General features: G+C 45.3%; 1 protein-coding gene across 2 annotated transcripts in view; it reads right to left on the bottom strand.

The window, feature by feature from the left end:
* Window positions 1-24152, bottom strand: part of Uvrag (UV radiation resistance associated) — a 208816-nt gene that overhangs the window by 34765 nt on the left and 149899 nt on the right. For both annotated transcript variants that reach the window (XM_050154442.1, XM_050154443.1), the window contains exon 13: window positions 15287-15365. In XM_050154442.1, the coding sequence (XP_050010399.1) occupies window positions 15287-15365 (79 nt within the window). The remainder of the gene's footprint in view (window positions 1-15286; window positions 15366-24152) is intronic.

Below are 24152 nucleotides of genomic sequence, written 5' to 3' on the forward strand. Positions count from 1 at the left end.
GCCACGGGGAGCAGGGCGCCCATGCCTGGTGCCGTACCTGCAATCTTGTGGGTTCTGCTTTGTTTTTACATTTTTTTGGGAGAAAGCAAGTTCAGATCATTTCTAAACTAGCAATTTGTCTGTCTAGATTTTGTTAAGCCTGTTATGGTTACGATAAAATATGATCTTTCATATTAAATCACTTCTGACCTTGGGAAAATATTGCTTTATATTAACTGGCTCTTGGGACCCTTTAATTTTATGAACATGCACTTTAGTTTTTAAGAGTACGAAAGCAAAACTGGATATTCCTGGTCTACTACATCATGTTAACAAGCTAGCATAGATCTGGGAACACACAGAAATAAAACACAGCAAATCTCCATTGAATTAGTCTCAAACAGGAAGGGATGCTGACAATTAAGCACAAAATATAGCCAGTGCTTCAAATCCCTGCATGAGGGACTGGGCCAAGCAGCTTCCCGGATTCACGGCTCCCTGCCCAAGGTCATCCCAGGGAAGAAAGTCACAAAGTGAAGGAAATTCCAGCACCCACTTTAGGGCAGGAGCCGGCCTTTTCTGGCTGTGCAGTGACAAGTATTTCTGGAATAAGTGACGAAAAGAACGAAAACCATGTAGGCTCGTAGATCAAACGAGGGCACTCAAGGTTCAAAATGCCGCGTCTTAGATCGCAGCGGTAATGGGGTCACACTCTTCATTACAGAGACAAAGCCAGGGTGCACTCTCGTCTTCTAGTCCTTTCTGACCCTCTAGAAAGCTCAGGCAGAGCTGATGTGGCTGGGCACAACCGAGGGCTCAAGGAGGCACGCGGTGTCTGGCACACGGCAGGAGCTCCTGAGGTGCAGAGTGAGCGGAGCCGTGGAAAACAGGACGGATCTGCTGACTCTGAGGTGCGATCATGGGAAGGCACCAGGGTCTTTCCTCACCAATAACAGACCTGACACTGCACAGTATGGAGGCCTTTGCCCTGCAGGCAGGCAGGCGGAACACCCGCCAGGAGCCCCTCAGGCCGTAAAAAGAAAAGTTGGTTTTGAAAATGATTCCTTCTGCTTTTCTATTGTCACTGGAGCGTCACTCTCAAAGTAGCACTAAGAGCAAACGAGGAGCTGGGACAAACATCAAACACGGAGCATCCTCACTGACAGTGCCCTCTATGAACAAAAAAAGCAGTGTCTACTGATGCGGAGTAGATTCCTAATCCGACTGCAGCCCGGGAAGAACACATCTGTGTGGACCGCAGATGGCACACTGGCCTTCAGACCACTCTGGCCACCTCAGAGTCACCTCTGCCTCGACCGTGTGCTCTTGGTTAGCTAAAACTAACCACGGGCCAGTAGAAAGTGGGTAGAGAGGGGAGCTAATATTTATTATGACTATGCTCTAATGATTTACATGTTTTATTTATATACTTCACTTGATATCTTATTGATATATATCCTTCTCATATTTCATACGACCCTGTGTTGACTGTATTTACCACTCTGGACCAAGTTTCAGAGAGCTTCTACACTGATCTAAAGGGAACCATGAGGGTGGAAGCCAAGGTGTGCATCCTTCAGGCCACCTATTACAGGACACACAATTGGCTACAAATTCTGGATCCATCCTGTGCTCCAGCACCCCAGCCAATGACTGTATGGCAGAGATGCTAAATAAGACCCGTAGTATGCAGGCATCCTCCAATGGGCAGGAGCTTGATTGAGGGCTTCCTGTCAGTGTGGATGGATCTTTTTCAGAGCTGAATCACAGTCTAAAATTCCTCCTAGTTAGTCCCCCTCCCTCCTCTCCGTTTCTGTCTTTCCCACTCCCCTCTAATACGCTGTTTTGCTGTCTAATCCACTCTTGGAATCTGCTCCTTGTTGGACCCTACACAGTCGTTGAAGTGAACGCTAGTATCCTGTGTAAGGTTACTGGGTGGGTGGGGGAACACCAATAGAGAGCCACCCTACAGTGAGTCTAAAGCGCATTTCACAGTGGGAAGCCTGACACAAAGAGCAAATTCAAAGGCATTCTGACCTAATGTTCTCCTTCTGCACCTGGGATAACATGCAGGGGTGAATGTGTAATGAGCTGGAATGGGGAGAGGGGTGCGCAGAGCTGTGGATCCCCGGTACGATGCACTGAACGCACAGCTCTGCAAAGCAATAAAGGCAAAATCAAAAGTGAAATAGGAAGAAGCCCTATAGCCACGGCACAGCAAAGTTCCTGGTGGATTTCTCAAATGAGTCACAGTAGCAATCGAGTCAATTGCTCGAAAGGAGATAATAATAAAAACCCAATGGCATATACTGAACAGAGACTTTGGTGAAGGTGATGCAGTGGGATCCCTTGAAGCTAGAATCATAGGCAGTTGTGAGCCTCGCTTATCTGGTCCTTCACAAGAGCAGTGTGCACGCCTAACCACTAACTGGTGTGGGACTCCCCTCTGTAAGCTGTGAGTATGTTTTATTACCATTGGTTAATGAATAAAGCTATTTCAGCCAATGGCTTAGCAGAGCAAAGCCAGGAGGATAGATTATCTATCTATCTATCTATCTATCTATCTATCTATCTATCTATCTATCTATCTATCTATCTATCGAGAGCAGGCACACAGATCAGTAGAAGTGGGTTAACTGAAGGTATAAAAGTTAGACAGGAATATGCTTCAGTCATTGACCAAACAGCACTGTAATTAATATAGTTTCTGTGTGATTATTCAGATCTGAATGGCTGGGAAAGGAAAGAGCAGTCCCCGCCAACAACTAACTTCTTAGCCTATCAACTATTTGCTTTCTTTTTAAAAAAAAGTAAGGATTATTAATTCTTATTTCATGTGTATATGTATTTGCCTACATGTGTGTATGTGCACAGCATATGTGCCTGGTGTTCAAAGAGACCAGAAGAGGCTGTGGGATCTCCTGGAACTGGAGTTGTTATAGATTGTTGCGAGCTGCCACGTGGGTGCTGGGAACTGAACCTGGGTCCTCTGCAGGAGCCACAAGTGCACTAACCACCGAGCCATCTCGGCAGCCTCTGAGCCACCCAGCCATCTCTGCAGCCTATGCACTATTTTTCATAAAAAAAAAAAAAAAAACTTTCGATTCACTCTGCCAAGACCCAGAACCTAGTACGGTGTATTCAATGAGTACTATCTGGCTTGTGTGTCCAAAAAGTACACAAACCTCGGTATAGATGCTGTGTTTCAGTTTAAAATTAGAAAAGGAAGACACATCTTATAAAGTGTAGGGGAACTAGGGTAACACATTTTGTTTGGAAAATGATTATACAAAAGTTATGAATTAACTTTTAAAATAAACAAAGTGAAGTACATCCTAATGACTGTGTTTCAGGACGGGGCAGGGAATAAAAATGACACACAATAATGTCTCCCTTCTCCCAGCGACATCACTCTAAAATACCTTAGGCCACGACTAAAAGCCCTACACCCTCCTCGACTCTTACACTTGGCGATTAATGCCGCCTCTGTGGAAATAAATAAGAACGCCCTGATGGACGACAGGAAGTGCATTAGTGTCCATGCTATCGCGCCGGGTATGAATGTAATGGGCATCTTAATAAGGAGATATAAACTCATGTCACTGATTAGAAAATGCGTCCACTCACAGCCCTTCGCATCCTCGGTGGGGCCTGACGGCCCTGTCGGGGCGGAATTACTATAAAGCAGATGATAAATTAGGGCGAGGGGCAGAGGGACACATAAATGTGCCTAGGAGACAAAGCAATTACATTCCAGGACAGCTCACAAGGCAGCCCTGTGAGTTCCGAACAGGCCTGCCAACCTGGGCAAACCCGCCGCTCCGAACAGGCTGGGGCTGACCTATTTGGATAGCTGGGCCACGGGCTTCCTTCGTCGTAATAACCCGAAAGTCACATTTACGTGTTTTAGTCTTTTTTAATCTCCTAAATAGCATGAAGTGATGTTTATCAGAGTTAAGACACAGGCACATTCCGCCTGGATGACTTCATCCTCGGGGGGACTTGTCATTACGAGAGCTTATTAAAAGAAAGCAAAGCCTCACAAGTCTTTCGGAAGAATCCGAAGTGACATTACAAATGAAATCCAAAAAAAATTTTTTTTTGGCTTAGTTATACAAAGTAATTTCCTTCTTGTGGTTAGGCTGGCGGTCAGAGTTCAGCCATCTTTGGATAGAGTGACCGCCGCAATTAGTCTGTGGACGGCACAGACACAGGTTCTGCCACTCTTCTAATGAGCTTTGATTTCAGTGCTCGGCACAGGGGATTGACCTGTACTCAGCAAATGCCCACAGATTTACCACCGGCCTGTTGGGAAATCCCACACACTTGTAGGAATGTTGGAAGGAAAGACATCTGTCTAAAACCAGCCTGTTCGTCTGTGGAGAACTTATTACATGTCCTTAGGATGCCCACAAGCGCTGTTTCCTACGTCTCTTTCCATAATATAAAGGAGAAAATTCCAGAAATATTCCACACAGATTTCCTTCAGTCAATTTTTAAAATTTCTTCTCCACAAAAAATTAGTCCAAGCCTGCTTCCACACCTGAAAATGAACTAATAACATGGGAATACTTTATGATGATCAGGTCTATAGAACTCACACATAAAACCCCACTCCGCCTACATATACACTATTGCAACCAATAAAAGCAGATATGCTAATCTGTGATGCTAAGTAAACAAAGGGCTCTCCTTGACAATAAAACGATGCTTTCTGTCACGGTCGATGACGTCTTCAGAGACAACAAGCACCCACGCCCCCCCCACAGTGCTCCACGCCCCGGCACAGTGATCCACGCCCCCCCTCAGTGCTCTAGGCTCCCCGGCACAGTGCTCTACGCCCCCGGCACAGTGATCCACGCGCCACCCCCCTTGCCACCCCCCCCCCCAGTGCTTCACACACCCTGGCACAGTTCTCCACCCCACCCCGCACAGTTCTCCACCCCCCCCACCCCCCCGCACAGTGCTCCACGCTCCCCGGCACTGCCGTCACACAGAGAAGCACGCCACACCCGACATGCAGGTGCAAGGACAGAGACAATAAAACAAACCCTGTGCAGTCACAGCTCAGTCTACAGGCAGAGGTTTCTGGGTTCCGTGGGGTCCCTAGGAGCCCCTTTCCCACTACAACAGAGCCACGATTTGGCGCATAGTTTCCACTGCTAAACAATACTGTTGACCTTTGCCTGGTTTTGAGCTGTGTGTGGACAGGACAGCACCATGGGGCTCTCTTAACCAGCACCCCACCCACCCTGGAACTCTGTCTTCGTCTTTGCCATGGTTTCATGGTGGCAAGGTCCTCCGTATGTAAACACCCTGTGATAAATGATGGACATGTTACCGACAGATTTCAGCTGGGCTCCAGTCTTTGGCTAACGTGCACACTGCTGCTATAAACACTCTCATATACAGATGTTCAGCTTCACTGGATAGTGCCAAATTCCTTCTCTCTTTGAGACGGGGGTCTCATGTATCTCAGGTTGGACTCAAACTTGCTACGTCAGCCGAGGAGAAACCAGAATTTATGATTCTCCTGCTTTAAAAGAGGTTGCCCTGCATCTTCAGGGTTCGTTAGCTTTTCCTGCCTTCTGAAGCAGAGCACGATTGTCTGGGCTGAGTCAGTTCGAGGCTGTGTCTGTGGCTGGGCAAATAAGGACCGGGTTCACTTCCTGGTCGGCACAGTCGCTTCTCCCTGGCCTCGAGTCCCTTGTTTCTATGTGATAGGGCTCACGGCCTCCGTCGCGCCGTGGTGTCTTCCTCTTCTTCCGAGCTGCTCTAAAGCCGTCTGTCTCTACAGCTGACAGTTCTGTTTAGCCTCCCAAATGCTGGCATCACAGGTACGAGCTACTACTATACCTGGCCTATATATTTATTCTCACATATAAGGCCAATATTACAGTGAAAGAATGAAGGAATACTGGAAATGACCCTAATTTCCACCAATAAGGAAGCTGTTAAATTCACTGTGGTCCATCCGCACTATAGAACAACCTCCCTCTAGTTCTACTTACCAACAGAAACTGTATTTACAGTATAGTTAAATAGAAAAAGCAGGAAGTATAACATACTGCACAATCAAAAACTGTTTATTTAAAACTGTATCTATTTTAACTATGTACTCCGGGCACCACGGGTGCGAACCCAGGAATATCAGGAGTTTGAGACCAGTCCGATCTACGTAGGTATGAGCCATGTCTCCACTTTTGAACAACAGGCACTCTGTATCAGACTGCCTGGGTTGGGTACCCATTTTTAGCTGTTATTCTATAAGCTGTACATTTCCCACAAAGCACTGCTTTAATGGTATCCCCCACTTTTTCCCACCTTAAGTGGAGTCTTGCACACAACCCAGGCTTGCCCTGAAGTCTCTGTCCTCCTGTCTCAGCCTTGGGAGTGCTGGGATGCTTACAGGAGGAGGCTACTACGCCCAGCCACGTGCTTAGCCATTCAGCTATGCTGTCTTTCTATTAGTTAATCTTAATCTGTTTTTTTTTCTTGGCTGTTTACTTGCTAACTTTACATTAATAAGGATACTAATTTTATTCTCATTGGAAACTCAAGCTTATAAATTTCCAAATATCTTATGTCTAAGCTATGCTGGTCAGTTTGATGCCAACTAAAATCAGACCAAATTCATTTTTCATATGGCTCATGATTCATTTCATAAGGCTCAATCAATCACAAAGAATCCAGCCAGGATCCTTCTTCATTTCCTTTCCGCTGAGATGCATTCCCTGCATAGCTCCCTCCTAGCAGATGTCACTTGTGGTGGTGCCTTGAAAAGCCAGCCCTGCAGACTAAGAAGCTAAAATGAGTGTTGTAGAACTAGGACAGAAGAAGGAGAGGAGTCACAGATGGAAGCCTAGCAAGATGCTGGATGGACGTACCCCTCAGCTCCCAACCACGGGAAGAAAGCGAGGGCTGTGCGCCACGCCCAGTGCTGCCAGCTAGGAAGCAGCCAGCGAGCGTGGGCCCTGCTCTGAGTGTTCACCTAGCAGCTCTGTGGCTGAGCGACGTGAGTACGACGAGGCCAACGCTGGTCGGGCTTCTGCAGTCAACAGAGACGGGACGTGTGCATGGGCGCTGCATCCGGAAATAAGCGATATGAAGGAGAGCTACAGTTCTGCTTTTCTAATTACAGACGACGTTCCTGGTGTGGGCTTCTCGATTCAGTTTAAAGCTGGAAACAAGTCCAGTGATGTAAAGCCTTATCGGTGTATCATCATGTCCATACTTGAAGAATATGGTAACTACAGCCAAAATAATACTTGAAATGTCTAGGAAATTGCTTAATAACTGATGATAGTTCTTTTAAAAGTTAACATGTGAGCGGACAAACATTCAACCAATCATTTAAAGCACAAAACATGCAATCAACCTCTCTAAGTTCAAAATGAAAACCTTAGAGAACCATATATATCTTTCTGTCAAAAAAATCTTCACTTAAATATATATCCCCGGTATTTAAATACACATTCACTATGCATGTGTGCACCCGCATGGCCAGACAAAGAGGAAGGGAGGGAGGGAGGAAGTGCTGGGATTAAAGACTGGGATCCCAACTTCTGGGATCACCTTTGTGTGAGCTCTGTTTCTCTTAGACAGGGTGGCCTTGAACCAACAGAGATCCCTGCCTCTGTCTGCTGAGTCCTGGGATTAAAGGTGCCTGCTACCACTCCCTGGCCAGCCTCTAGTGCCTTAGCTCTGCACTCTGATCTTCCAGCAAGCTTTATTTGTTAAAACACAAACAGAATATCACTACAGTTCATAGCAGCAATATTATAATAAACAAAAGGTTTATTCAAATAAGCATCAGCTCACGAACCTAAGTATGGTTCACCTCTGTATGTCTTATAATAGGCAAAATGACTTGCCAATAAAAAGAACATCTGATTCATGTTCCATTGTGTTATGTTAAGCAAAAGAAGCCAGTCACAAAAGACCCCAAATTTTATGACTCCATCATCAAGTAATGTCCAGAACAGTCAAATCCACAGAACAGAAAGCGGAAGGGGCTTTGGGAAATGGGTATAGGGTTCCTTTTGGGGGACAACAACAAGGTCCTAAATTGACTTGTGTTTGAAGGAACATTATTTGCCAAATATTAAAGGATGGTAAGGGCTGGGGAGAGGCTCAGTGGGTGAAGGGCTGGATGTGCAAGCAGGAGGACCTGGGTTCAGATCTCCGTGTAAGAATGTGTGCCTGTAACCTCAGTGTTTAGGGGAAGGCGGAGACGGAGGATCCTTGGGGCTTGTTGACCAGCGGTATAAAATAAGTGATGAGCTTTCCGGGATCACAGGGAGACTCTGTCTCCAACAACAGGAAGGAGATTAGTAGAGGAAAACACGCAGCGTTGACTTTTGGCCGCCACATGTGTGTGAAACGGGTTGCTACATCAACACGTATGTGTGTGTACACCAAGCTACTGGGTTTTATGCTTTCCATGGGTGAACTGTAAGGCATGTCAATTACATCTTAGTACAGTCTTTTTAAGAATTTTAAATATGAGCTTTCACTACATTATTGCCAAATTTTTGTTGGCAGCATGGGGGAACATTTTGACTATGAAAATACCCTTGGAGGGCTGGGGACTGCAGCTCATGGTGGTGTGCTCAGTGAGCACGTGTGAGGTCCCATGTTCAATCCCCAGCACTAGTGGGGAGAAAGAAAGAGCAACCTTTGGAATGTGTATTCCTAGTTCCTGGGAGACTCACAAAATTAAATGCATTTTTCCCTGTGTCATATATATTGAACTGTATGTTGGAGAGGCGTGCACAGATTTAAGTCACCAATAGGCAGGCTGATCCTGTCTAGCCATGTACTGTGGGCACTAGTGAGTGCTAGAGAAAGACCATGACCTCACAGGACACGGCTTGTTTAAAAGGAGAGGGTACTTCCACTTTCTATAAAGTCTATAAATTCGTGGGGACAGGAAGGGACAGAGTAGCAGGGACAGCCATGGAGACCCTGGGCGAGCACGTATGGCTGTAATTAGCACCAGTCCGAAGGTTTTAATTGTTGTTTTACTTAACTCTTGGCACAGAGATAATGATCTATGTGGAATCCACAGAATGGCCTGACTTTTTAAAAAGGAATAATCGCCATCAAGCTAGTGGAAATACTTAATCTGGAACAATGTGACAGGCTTGTGAAGAAACTGCCACACGGGCAGTTCCAGATCTCTAACACAGATATGAGATGGTTATAGGGTTGAAATCACACCAAAGTCCTTACAGCCAACTGAACCTAAGTCATCATGGCTGTTTGTAAAGTGTATCCCTTAGGTCCTCAGTCCCTCAGCTTTTGGGGAGGAAAGAAGAGGGCCTGGTTTTAAAACAGCCAGAGATGGTATAGAGTCCACAGGAGGCTGCTGAGCCGCTGCATGCACTGGAACTCACGTGGGTCTCACACCAGGCTTGACGTCTGGGGCCCATACACGCATCTTGTCCTATTAGAGAGTGAGCAGCTGAGGGCTTTCACAGGACGTCCGCATGGCCGCAGTGTCTCGGACAGAGATTCAAAGGCTTTGGTCACCTTTACACTCTGAAAATCAGTGAGGACCCCCAAAGACCTTTTGCGTATGTGGGCCACATCTATGCTAGCATTTGATATATTGGAAGTGACAACTATTAATTCATTAAAAAATAACAGGAGCTAGAGAGAAGGCTGAGCAATTAGCAGCACTGCTGATCCCACAGAAGACCTGGGCTCAGTTCAGGCAGCTCACAGCTGCAGCTCCGGGGACCTGATACTCCTCCAGCCTCCATGTGTGCAAGGTTTACACGCACATACGTGTAAAAATAAATTTTAAAGAAACAATGAAATCTATTACTTTAAATGAAAACAACTGAAGTTTGATTTTTCTGCATTCATTTTCTTACCATGTTGCTCTGTAAGAAAATCCGGCCTTACCTACATCTACAGCTAGAAGACAGAGGCGTATCTAACAACCTTTAAGGACCTGGAGGTAATTTATGAAAAACACTGAGCCTTGTGAAAACGGTCCGTAATCTTAGACACTGCAGTTCTTTAATTGGTCTTTCTCGCTGTTGAAGGATCCTGACCCGTGCATGACTTCATATGTAAGGGCCATTTTGAAAACTTAGCTTATAGAGCATATATGTGTCATATATAACATCTGACAAAACAAAACAGCTGTTAGGGCTGGAAAGCTGCCAGTCTTGGGGCAAACGCAGGTCTTTGCTGCTGCTGCTGTTGAAGGCAGAGTCTTGCTATCCAGCCTCCTGCGTGCTATCACGAATGTATGCTGCCATGCCTGGCTCTGAAATGCTAATCTTTTATTCAAAATCTTGAGTTTTATCATCAGTTCATTTCCTTTAAGGGCAGGCCCACTTCATTCATTTTTGAGAAAATGTTTGTCAAATACCCAAAGTCTGAAGGACCGCTCTCTGATGCCAGAGGCTGCTGCGTGAGAAAGTGTCAGTTCAGTCGGCGACTCAAATGACTCTCGTGATCCTTGGGCCACACAGAGCGAGCCATGCAGGGCCCCTTCCCGTGACATTAGACTATCAGGAAGGTGCGTGGGAATTTTACATATCCAGCATACTCTACTGCCTCACCATGGGCATTTTTTAAAAAACTATTTTGTTTTGGAAAGACAGCTCAGCGGTTGGGAGCACTGGCTGCTCTTGCAGAGGACCCAGGTTCGATTCCCAGCACCCGCATGGCAGCTCATAACTATTTGTACCTCCAGTTCCAAAAACCCTGATGCCCTTTTCTGGCTTCCAGGGGCACATGCATGGAATACAAGGAATACGTGTGTAAGTGCGCACATACGTGCGGAGACCTGCAATTGATGTTATAGGTGTCAGTAGCTTCCACTTGATTTCCCGAGGCTTGCGCTGGGGATCTAGCCTCTGCCGCCTGACTGCTGGGATTACAGGTAGTGGCCACGCTGGGCTGGCTTTTATGTGGTTTCTGAGGTCCTCACACTCGTACAGCGTGGTATGAACAGTAACACACACTATCCTTTATGCCACACTGGCCAGTGTTCTGCAGGTGAACAAAGAACTGGGCTTTCTCCCTGTCCTTGCCTTACGTGGAGCCGCTGTCCTCAAAGCCTCTGAGACACGGAGAGACCAGACGTTTGTTTCTGTCATCCAGAAGCATCTTTTTTCCAGCACCTTCTTTTGGATTTGTTTTTTTTTTTTGGGGGGGGGGTTTGGGTACGGGGGAAGAGTCTCCTGTAGCTAACCCTGTAGCTCAGGCCTGGAACTCTCTCCTGTCTCTACCTCCCCAGTGTGGAGAAGAGAATCAGAGGTTCAAGGTTATCTCCAGCAACACATGGAGTTTGAGGCCACCCTGTTTCAATGTACCCCCAACAGCAACATCCAAAATACAGTTCCAGAAACCAGATTTTAACCTCCCCAATACAACTGAATGAAAGCGAGCACAGCCACACGTTATTTCCTGAACCCCACAGCCCTCCCAGTTTGGAAGGGGAACTGGATGCATTTCTGCTAGCTTCTGATCCTTCCCTGTTCACTTCCCGCTTCCGTGTGCTCCTGTGCCTCCCACATCAACTTCTTAACTGCTGGGCCGTCTCTCCAGCCCCTTTATCAGCTTCTAAATGTGACCTCCCCTCTTTTCAGCTCTCTCTCTTGTTCCTGTTAACCTCACCTGGTTCCATAGATCTAAACAATGCACCCAGGTTTCTGTCCCCAGATTTCCATCATAGCACTGACTACGGCAATGGATTCCAACCCATGTATCCCTTTGTCCTCTTAATGAACCTATCCCCATTTCTAGAAAAGCAACCTGGACTTAACTCCCAGAGCAGATTTGCTTCCTTCATCTCTGGACTCCTCCTTTTAAAATAAATAGCATTATTTCTCATACATAAGACCCAGACCCCATTCTTGGTAATTTCTTTCTCCCTCAATTCTCGTAGTCAGCCCATGAGTTCATCCCCCACATGGTACCTCCAGTCCTCTCTTCGTTTGTACCTAGCCTGCTGACCAGCAGAGTATGAATGAACAGAACAAATGTCATCGTCCCTTGTTTCCATGTGAGTTCAGAACTAGGCTGAGGCTTTCCCTGCGCCCCCTAAAGGTTCCCCTGTTCTGTGGTCCCTTATGTTTTATGAAGTGAGGAGTTTATTGAGAGAAGCAGGTCCCTCTCCAGTTATTCTGCATTATGTTACTTAATTAATCTCTAGCACGTTACTCACTACAGTCTGAAATGCTTTTATTTACCGTATGCCTTTCCCCATTCAACAACTAGAAGTCGAATGAAGCAAGAATCTTTGTTTCTTGGTAGTAGTGGGCGTGGAACCCAGCAGAGCCTTGAAACTTATTAGGCATGAGCTCCATGAACTGAGCTACACCCCCAGGCACAGACACCCCATTTTAAAATAATTAATGCTAATTATACTACACTTGAAGCGTTCTTGGATTTTTTTTTTTTTTTTTTAGATTTGTTACTAGCTCCAGCTGGCCTGGAACTTACTATGTGGTCCAAGCTGTTCTGGAGTTCACAGCGATCCTCCTGTCTCAGTCTCCCTAGCTGAGGATTCCAGGCACGGGCTGCAATCCAGGACTTGGGCCTGAGCATCTCCTGCTGCCCAACAGCGAAGTCTATCTGCTACTGAGGGGCACTGGCTCTGGACAGACGGGAGCGGCTGCTGCTGCCACAGACATTGTGCTGGACTTACTCGCACACGTACACCTCAGACTGCGGTGGCATGCAGAGGGCAAGTGGGCTGGCTGGGCTCTCTGCTCTTCCCATGGTATTTCAGGGTTCTGCTTGAAGGCCTGTGCTTTCAGAACCCGGGCTGGCCGGATCCCAAATCCTGAAGTAACAAATATTACTAAGTTCTGTCATTTCCTCCCCCAGAAAAGTGGTTTTACTACGACTTCTGGTTGTGGTGAAAGGTCCTATTGACTATTCAGACCCTCAATCACGGTACGGATGCGGCATTAAATGACTTCACTCCTTTTCTCTGGCACTTTCACACACGCCAGCCCTTTCATCCACCTCCACTAACGTGGCCTGTAAATCACAGAGGTGGGGCTGTCTTAATGGCAGGGCTTGTTCACATCTCTAGAGATGCGGTAGAAACGGGACTGGCAGAGAAGACAGATTCTTCTTTGACACATGCGCTACAGTATCCAGATAATCCTTCCAAGGCTACACACACTGGATGGCTGAGACTGGCTTACGAACCACAGTTATTAATAGCTTTATTACAAATCGGAACGTGGAAGTGATGCCAGGAAGGTCGAAACAAAAAGAAACTTTCCCAAACTTCTTGGGGCCACAAATTTACTAAAAGTTTCTTTCGTGTGCTTAAAAGTGGCTTCCTGCACAATATTTCAAAGCTACAGAAGTCTGTCTGGAAGACACCAGGGAGCAAGCGACCATCTCCTAGGGCAGACAAGCTATTGCCTGCCCCTAAAGAACACACAGTTAACCACACGAGCACCACAGGTAGGCTACTTCTCACGTAGATGAGAACATTGGTTGACACGCACTGTGGTCTGGGCTTGGTTAGGAAGTCAGGGGCTACTTGGGAAGCGCTCCTAAGCGCTCCCTTTGTGAGCTGAAGCAGGGCGCTGACTTGTGCATTTCCCGCCGCCACACACAGGCAGCCTCCACTTGGCCTTCCAGCTGGGCTACTCTTAGCGTCTCTGTATACCTCTTTCCATTTCTGCTGGGAACAAGACATGTCCACGCAGTCTAGAGTTTGACGCTGATGTATATTGATGAGAGATAAGCATATTTATGTATGTATGTATGTATGTATGCATTTATTTATTTATTTGATCCCGGTGCTGCAGTAGGGCAGGCTGTACCTGGAAGCTTACAAATCTAGTGCCTACATGCACAGGGCAAAATCCAGCAGCAGAAACACAGGGCAGGAGAGAACTTCTGAACTCAGACTAGAAATTTGTTCTTCTAAACATCACTGCTTTTACTGCTAGACAAACCGTGTGCACGCTCTCTCCTCTCTCTGTATGTACGCTCTCTGTAACATATGCTAGCTCTGTACTTACGCTCTCTCCGCTCTAGCTGAGCGCCCTGGACAAGCTGGCCGATTCGCTTATTTACTAATTTACTTCGACTTCCTTGGTGTGACACTAGTGTGGTGCTTTGGGACTAGACCCGCATGTCAGTGCACGGTCTTTTCCAGGAACGATAGAACTATGGCAGATGTGTGAGCCAGACAGCCTTGATACTAAAGTTCCGCTTCTTTGACAGAAATACCTTTCTGCTGAAAACGGAGGGAGGAAAAGCATCAGTGGTGGGAAGAAGGGCCCAAGGAAGGCGAGTCACGGGCAGAGCCTGTGTGTGTGGCCCTAGCACGAAGGTGAGGGTGAAGGCGGTGTGATCCCGGGTGTGTGGAGCCTGGGCTAGGAAGCAAGTGGTTAATGCAGTGTGGCAAACTAGAAACGGGATCCAATTTCAGACAGGGATAACGATCTTCATAAAAAGCACATTTCAAAAACCCAACATTAAACTCAAGTTGTTGTGGGGAAGGAAAACGAAGATAACACATATGGAAGAATAATTCCAGTCTGATCGGCTTTTAGACTCATATGGAGGAAAGGCCACTGAGGCTCGTAAAAGCGAAGCATCGCAAAGCTTATTACTTCTGTAAAATGCAAAGGTCTGAGGGCCCAGCTGACAATGTCTTTAAGGAAGAGTGAACTGTGGCTACACCACCACATGGTGCTGCAATCCGATGGTGTCCAAAGGCAAGGAGAGCACCCAAGCAGGCCTCCCTCTGCAGCTGGAAAATTCGTGGAACGCCGACCTCTTGACGTAGAGCCAACTGCACTAAAGAAATGCTATGGATTGCTTTCAGGAAAACACAGACTCAGGCATCTGGTGCCCGTCCTATGGTCCGTGGACAGACACAACGCAATGGGACGCTGAGGCAGCCACAAGAATCCAAGATGGGTTGGAAAGAACATAGGCTTGGTCTTTCCCTTCGGGCCCCGGATAATGAGGTGAGGAGACCATTACGGACTTGCCAAAAGCACTAAACTTTTACTTCATAAACAATAACACAAAACGAGTCCCCAGAAGTGGTCTAAGAGGAGAAAGCTATTAGCAATCAAGCAGCAGAGCCAAGGGATTATTCAGACCACACATTCAAGCCCAGGCCTTCCAGGAGGAACTTAGAAAAGGGAGGCTACCATCAGAGATGGATTCCAACACAGACCCACAGAGTCTCCGAACTCAGGCTAACATCACAGAGTAAGACAATGGCAGACAAACAGCACTGCCCTGTAACTGTTGGCTGAGGTGGGTGATGGAGCCAGAGAAATGAGAGGTCACTTACCTGGGCTATGTTCTTGTTCAGAAGGTAGACGCCGTAATCAAACTGCAACTTCTCCCCTCCCTTTGGATACAGGGGAAACCTAAGGAAGGTAAACAAGGATGAGAAATTCTCCAGAACGGGTACAACGACCTGCACACTGCTGATAGAAGCAGAAGTTTCGCAGGCGCAGCACAAACATTTTGTGATTGAACTTAACCGCGGACTTGCATGTGATCGCTGCAATCTACTACTGTTGTAAGGGACAACAGCTGACCACAAAACAGGGATGCGGACACCAGTGACCCACACCTCCAGGGAGCTGAGCCTCTGCTTCCTGTTAAGGGCCAGGATCGCATCAGCCCACGACACAGATCCTCCAGGTATTCTTCCTATAATAAATACCTTGGCCTTGACATTTCAATTTCCAGAGCTAAATGGGAAAGGAAGATTAAGGGGAAACATCAAACTTAAGAGCAATATACAAGGTTGTTTCTCTTAAGGTGTCCAGTCAAAATTAATGCCAAGGATGAGGCCAAGTTTATCTAAAATGCATCCCTTTTGCAAGGCCAGCTATTTGGAATCGATGTGGGCGTGGTAATGTATTCATGCCATGAGCTCTCAGGGATGAATGTACATTGTGACCCGCCTCACGGAGGCAACGAGGCATGGGCTTGGGAGCTCAAGATGGGGTGGTATTTGAAGGAAAGTCTTTCTCTCATGAGGTCCCTTTCTTCCCTGTGCACATTAGGAAGTCAATGCACTTACAGCTGTTTGCTCTCCCTTCCTGGCTCTCAAGATAAAGCCTAAGTGTGATGATCTGAAACAGAGTTCCCCGCAGAAAGATCAGGCACCAGTACTTGCTGTTTGTTCTTAACAGCAGCCATGCTATCCAATGAAAACTCAGTGGTTTGAATTTGTATTGCCCCAATGGCCAAGGGTGTTTGGCATTGTCTTAAACGTCTATTAGCCATTTCTAAATCATTTTTGAGACTACCTGTTTATTAGCCCATTTTTCTACATGGCTGATAGGACCACAAACGCTCTAGCCACTATGGGACTATGGAGGATCTCAAGAAACTACATGTGCAACGCCATTCTGGGTACATATCTGACCACTGTTAAGCCAGCACACCACAGACATGCTTCCACATCCATGTTTACTGCAGCACCACCACAACAGCCACTGACGCGATCAACCAGATGAATGGATAAACAGTGTGGTGTATGCACACAATGGGACTTTCTTCGGCCACCATTATCTACTTTCAGGAGAATGACTAAGACAGGAAATCACTATATTAAATTAGATAATCTAGGCACAGAAAGACAAATATCACCTCTCTGTCCATCTGTCGTCCATGAAGAATAGCACAAAAGAAGAAAGGAGACTGAGGGGAGAAGGGAAGGGGTGGATGGATAGAGGAAGGAGGGACATGAATGCGGTCAAAGTTCAGGATGTATCTGAACCCCAACATGGCAGACAATGAATATATACCAATTAAGAAGAGACCAACCACAACTCAGAGCCATGAAGCCAAAGACATCTCGCTTGGTTGTGCAATTTGGAGTCCTCTCAAGAATAACAGGACCACAGTGAAACGAAGGGAGTAATTACTAACTTTCGCTTTGATTGTCCCAACTGCCTAAAGAAAAAAAGCATTTAAAAAAAAAGCCTGGAAGGGATAATATTTTCACGTAAAATAAAAGAAGGAAGCGCAATGTAAAAGCTTGCTATTACATTCTCAAGAGTTATGGTTTCATAGGCTCTAAAAGGTAAATCTGGTGTTCTGTAAAATCATAGGCACTGGGGAGTGAGAAGGTCGTGAACTAAAACTGGACTAAAGGAAACCAAATGTTTTAGACACCCATCAAGAGCGCGGCACTTGGCATTTAACTGCAACAGTAAAACAGGAACTAGGATGTGTGAGGATCCCCAGGAGAGAGGGATAAAAATGACAGCGAAGGCAGGATGAGCAAGGCGACACCAGTGTTGTTAGTTTCGTTTCTGCAAGGTGCCTGGGAACGCTTCACACACAGTCTAGGGTGCAAGGAAACTCCCTATTTGTAGACATAACAATGAGGTCTTTAGAGGAAACTCTTCGCTGTAGGGTTTTCTATGAGCTTCCCCACGCGGGTAGACTCTCGGAAGAGGACTCCCAACCCAAAGTTATCCATCTCTGCTTTCAAGTTATAAATCCAGAAACTCATACACATTAGAGTGAACTGAGCTCAGCGCATGCTGAGAACCAAAGTTCTACGTTTGTGAAAGCTGCGTCTCACAGCATTTGACTTTATTAAGACTGCTCTGGGACTCTGTGGAAGATCCACGGGTATGTGTGTGACACGAAAAAGCCAGAGTGACTAGAGCCGAAGGTTGGAGCAGGGGGACTCGGAGAACGAACGAGTTCATGTTTCATTCTCCTTCTACACTCTTAGCAGGTCACTTCACACGGAACACCGTGTTTATAACTGTCACGGTCGACTCCTGCTGCCGAGGCACATGGGTTTCTGAACCTCCTCAGCAACCTAGAAGTGTGACATCCACGGAGAACCACCAAGCCCGTCACCATCAGGGCATAAGATAGGAACCAAAGGGATTTCTACCCCAATTAAATTTGTGAGGCAGGACTGCTTAGATAGGAACTGAGCCACACAATCAGAAAAGCACCCTTAACAGCACCAAAGGACTTTTATTATGGGGGATATCACAGCCAGTGTGGTGGAGCACACCTGTGTACCCAGGTGTGCTAGGACGGTTGCAAGTTCAAGGTCAGCATGGACTACATAGCAAGACTTGCCTTAAAAAAACCCAACCAAACAAACAAAAAACAGAAAGGAGAGGATAGCATTAAAAAACTGTACCACAAAGCAATACTTACTATTAATACATTCAATGTGAATTATTGATACCACACACAACTAAATAGCCAATATTAATTTTACAACTTATATGCACTTCCAAGTTCTGTTAGGTCTGCACCTACTGCACACAGTGAAAAATCATGGGAGCAGAAAGCAATGAACACAGCATGTGTGGAATTTGTCCATCTGAGGTCATTGCCACTGCGGCCCAGTGGAGGAGGAGGAGGAGGCTTCAGTACGGGAGCATAGCTATGCAAGCCTAACTTTGTCCCCTACGTCTGGTCTCACCACTTTGAGGGATCAAATCATCCTAGCCCAGCCTTTCCCCAGTCACCTCGGTTTGTAATTTTGGTTAATCCATGTCTCTTAGTTCACGGCTAGCTCTCACAGGATAGACACTGGCTCTTTGGCTGAAAAACTGACCTAAAACTTACTACGTAGCTCAGGCTGGCCTCAAACTCATAGCAATCCTCCTGATCAGCCTCCTGAGTATTAAGATTATAGGCATGAGCTTATATAAGGGGTGGACATCTTAGAGATAGGTTTGATTTTGCTCTTCTTTTGCCTTCACTAATAGACACCAAACAAATATTTTTTGAATTAAAGGAACAGATCATATGTGAAAATGACCTGGAGCTCATTAGACAGTCATTTCAAAATGAGGGCAAACTTGTGACAGGACTCCCCAGATGCTAATGTGACCCCAGGGGGATTAGCAGCAAGGCTAAGCCTGGGGATGGATGTGCAAGTGACAACCACTTGACTTTGCAACAGTGTCACCATTATTTCAAAGAAACCCATGTCTTGGTCACCTATTTAGCAAGTGGAAGAGACATGACCTCATTTCTCGGTCGTCAGGGATAAATGCAGCATTCTCCCTTCTCTGTGTCCTTCAGAGGCACACCCAGGATGACTGATCAGGAGAAGGCCAGCCAGCTGAGAGCAAGGCTGGAAGGACCAGGGGTGTTCATCTCAGAGGACAGAGCATCAGCCCCTTCACAGACACACAGCGCCAGGTCTGCTCTACGTGGCTTCGGCCATCGGGGAGTGAAGTGCAAGCTGGTTTGATCTCACCACAGCCGTACAAAAATTATAAAAACCTGGGTACAGGTGACCAGTCATAAACGGGGAACATAGAAAGGACAGAGGGTAGAGCACTGACCACCCAAAAAGTAGGCCTGGATCCCAATTCCCAGAACTTGTGAGTGTGGTCTCATTTGGGAAAGGGGTCCCCAAATATTAAAGGATCTCAGGATGAGATCACCTTTGATTATCCGGGTGGGCCTCAATCCAGCAGGCGTGCTCACACGGGCAATGGCAGGAGAGATCACGTGACTTTAGAGCCATAGTCAGGAGATGTCTAGACGCTTGGAAATGGGAACTAGGTGGGTGGCCCTACTGACACCTCAGTCTTGGACTTGGGATACATTTCTGTCTTTTAAGCCATCACGTTTGTGGCAATTGATGGAAGCCCTAGAAACCATGGAAGGAAACACCGACTTCCACCAACAGAACAAGACAGCATTCCCCCAGCACCAAGGCTCTGAAACCTGCGAGTGTGGATCTGAATGCAGAACCAGTTCATTTCCTTCAGAAACCCAGAACGCATTCATGTCAAAACTACAACACAGAAGGGAACTGGACAGGCATTGTGAGGGCTGGAATGCAGACCTACTGAGCGCTGCCTGGCAGGGACCCGAAAGGGATCTGTGTTTGGTCTGATGTAGAGCCCTATGCGTCCTGCAGTAAGTTCATACGCACATAAAACACCACCCACAGAGCCAGGTATGAAGGCATACATGTCTGTAACTGGAGGTTTCAGTCTTGCCCCCAGCACCATAACGCTCTGTTTTTGTGGACTATTAGGCTCAGGCTTATTATTAACTAGCTCTTACAAATAAATTAACCTATTTCTATTACTCTACTTTAACCACGAAGCTTGTGGCTCGTTACCTCACATCTTGCTTCTCCAGAAGCAGCTGCTGGCGTCTCCCTGACTCTGCCTTCTTTCTCCCTGTCTCTCTGCTTGGATTTCCTGCCTGGTTCTATGCTGCCTGGCTATTGGCCAAATCACCTTCTTAATTTAAAAAATGGTACTAAAACATATTCACAGAATACAGAGGGGAATCCCTCTTTATTCCAAGTATCCAAGGGCTGAAGCAGCCTCGGGTTCAAGGCAAACCTCAGCTACTTAGAGAGACCCTTTTTCTTAAAAACAAAACAAAAAACAAACATAGAGACATAATACATGAAGACTATGTGATACTAGCCTTAGGAAAATATTTTAAAAGTGATTTTTTTGAAACGTTCTTGATTAAAAACATTATCATAAGCAGGTACTTCTCTCAACACCAGCAGTTTTTCTCTTTTGTAAACAAAGAACTCTAGATGGGGGCCAGTTTCTTGTTCCCATTCTCAGACTCACACCCAGGTTAGGTGACACAGATGGAGGCTGAGCTACCGTGGGAACTGCTTCTGCACTCTTAATGTGCTCGTTAAGATCACATCTGTCCGCTGTGTTTGTAGAAAGCATGACAACATTTAATATATTCTGAGGACATGACTTACCTCACATGAAACAGTCTTCTGTCTATATTAGCGTTTCATCACAGCATTTGATTCAAGTAAGTCTGACCTTACTTGAGAATTACCTGGGTGATGGGGCCTTGGTGTGCCAGGGCACGCATTTAGGGGATTACCCTCATTGCATGGAGGCAGGAAGAACCGCCCACTGTGGGTGGCACCATTCCCTAGCTGGGATCTTGGACTGTGTAAGTGAAGGAGTTTGAGAGACTAGACAGTCTTTTCTGTTATATCCAACTTTTACAAACCTAATGGACTACCTCAACTCATTTTGGCAGGCCAGTGACACAGAATGTAACTGGCATCTCAGAAAAAAAGGACAAAGAAAAGTAGGTAAAGTAAAATTGGAGTAACAGCCCAAGAATATAAAACTAATTTTTTTGAAAATTAATTTTTATTTTATTTTATGTGTATGGATGCTTTTGTCTGCTTGTATGTCTATGTTATCATGTGCAAGTCTGGTTTCCACAGAGGCCAGAAGAGGGAGTTAAAGTACTTGGAAATGGAGTTAAAGTAGGTTGTGAACTGCCATGTGGGTGCTGGGAATTAAACCTGGGTCACCTGGAAGAGCAGTGAATGCCTTTAACCACAGAGCCACCTCTCCAGGCTCAAAGCTCACTTTTAAAAAGAGATTTTGAAATATTTATTTTCCCAAACAAGTCTTCTTAAGCGAACTACAATAATTTTGGGTCAATTCTGGCATACTTGGGCTAGTCCCTTGCATCGATTCCTGTGGAGGACAGGTAGCAACACTAGGAAGACCCCTTGGTTGGCTTTGCTGAATCCTGAGGCTATAAGGACTTGGAGCAAACAACAATAATTACTACTAATAATCAAAACATAAGACTAAGACCAATTATACCAAATACTCTAGGGGAAAGAAAGGAAAATGCCACCTGTATACCGCTATAGAGCTTTCCTCCATTATTAGAAATGGAACTGACCTAATGTTAAAACTACATAGATCCACATTAAATTGGAGATCCATAGAGCTATACATTGCAGCTAGAAGACATAAGCAAAGTAACAACTTGTCAATAACAAGGGATTGTTCACTTTCTAAGACTAAGCAGAGAGCATGAGGCCTCCCCAGCTTTGCAACATGACTGATGCCTTTCTTGCCTGTGACACTGAGCTGAGGCCCTAGAGAAAGAGGGCACAAGGGAGACAGAGTGGGAATGGCTGGCTGCAGAGGTTCTGATTTCCTATGTGTTTTTTCCTCTATCATCCCAGACACTGTCAAGCCATTCTGAACACCGATTAAAATGACCTTTAGAGGGGCCTTAAGGCCACACAAATAAAGCCATTCTTCCCGCAAGTGGGCAGATCGGAGCCATCAGGCTTACTCATCAGCTTTAACACTGCTGACGAAAGCACAGATGGGTATGATGATCCAAGGATCAGTAGTGCCAGGAGTGCACAATCATGGAAAAGTTTTAACCTGGTCTTATAGGAGGTTTAGGGGAAAATATATTAAATGGTAACAAAAGTAACCAGAAAAATTCAAATGTAGGGGCCTCTACTGGGAAAGTTGTGCATTATATTTCAAGAAAAAATGGGAGGAAAAGTAAAGGAGAGAAACATTAAATGAAAGCAGACTTAAGATGTGGAGCAACTGAAGGTATACATTGTAACACACATTGTGATACACTGTAATAAACTGAAGGCAAACATTGTAACACGCACTGTGATACACTGTAATACAGCTGAAGGCATACATTGTAACACACACTGTGGAGAAAAGCCTATTATAAAGCTAGACACAAGCACACAATGTGGAACTCTAAAGATGAATTTTACAACTATAACCAAACAAATGGGAAACATTTGCACATAAAAGCTGTGTAAGGAAATGTGCCCAGCAACTTGTTCACAATGTTGAAAAACAAGGACCAGCAGTAATCATTAAGGTGTGGACAAACAGGCCTATTCACACAATAACAAGGAACGGCAGTCATCATTAAGGTGTGGACAAACAGGCCTATTCACACAATGAACTCCTACAAAAGGAAATGTGCTACCACTATACACAACAGTGTGAATGAAGCCACAAACATACCAAGTGAAAGAAGCCTTACACAAAAGGGTTCATATTGCAATCTGTGGCTGACTAATGGCTGTCTGGGGGACTGTGAAAGGCAGTGATTTACGGGAGGCAGGGGATGCTTCTGGGGAGATTTAATGTTCTGTATCTGAATAGGAATTGGATTGCAGAGATATTTACATCTAAGGATCTCAGAGATGGTTCATTTAATATATCTGCATCTCACAGTATCCAAGTTATACCTCAAAAGAAAAAGAAGTAAAAGAAGTGGCCCTGTAATAAACCACCTGCACAAGGTGGAGCAACGATGGACTGCATAGTGGCATCAGAATGAACAGACTGACAGGTAAGCAGTGGGATGGATAAGCATGAAAGTTAGTAACAGAGTAGATACAGCAAAATGTGAGCTCTAGGTGTGCTGATGTCCACATAAAAAGTCTTTCAGCTTTTGTGTATAATCAGTCATTTTTGTAAAAAAATATTATGGGATAAAATATACATAAAGTGATGAATCTTTAGATAGAGGCAAATGACAAGAGAAAAATTTAAATATGACAGAGAATGGATTTCCAAACTTTGGATTTTACTTCTGTCAGTAATAAACTGAATGAATTATGCCTGCTGACATTGCTTCACAGAAGGAGGAGAGCAAGCCACTCTCCTCCCACCCAGACATTCTGACCATTCCCTCCAGCACCTCCCAGTCACTTGGATGCAATGCTAGAGTACACTGGGGTGACACTTTCCTGTGGTGCAACTGCTTTGGGGTCCCCATGCTCCTGTAAGTAGCCCTTGACCATTCTCTGTAAGTTAGTCTAATAAATGCATCCTTTCGCAAAAAGAAACTGAACGTGTACTCCATTGATATACATAAGTAGTATATATTCTAGTGTCATGACTCATGAGCATGGGCTATTGCACCAATATAAGATCAATACAAATTAGAAATTCATGGTAATATGAAAATGGAAATGCTTTTATAACAGGAAATATAAAGACTCCTTTGGTTTTGAACTTGGAGAAATCAACCTTACAAAAAAGGTCATGGAATGATTAGAGAAATATGAGCTAATAGTTATTTGATAACACTAATTAACTTGTTTTTTTTTTAAATCTATGATGATGGCAAAATATTGTATTATAAACTTATTTTTTAGACTAGAGACATGCTGAAGTATTTATGAATAAAATGTTACAATAGCCAGGGTTTATTTAAAAATAATTCACTGTGATAGAGAGAGTAAGAATACAGATAAAAAAGATTAATGATTGTACCTAATTATTACAGCTGGGCTTAAGGGTATGTTATACCATTTCCCCTACGTTTGTGTATGTGCTTAAAGTTTTCCATAGTAAAAGTTAACTCAAAAGAAAACAATAGCCCTTCAGTTCACTGTG

The sequence above is a fragment of the Alexandromys fortis genome, unplaced genomic scaffold (genome assembly GCF_014885135.2).
Source record: "Alexandromys fortis isolate MF-2015 unplaced genomic scaffold, M_Fortis_MF-2015_v1.1 scaffold_77, whole genome shotgun sequence".
In the NCBI taxonomy this organism is placed as follows: domain Eukaryota; kingdom Metazoa; phylum Chordata; class Mammalia; order Rodentia; family Cricetidae; genus Alexandromys; species Alexandromys fortis.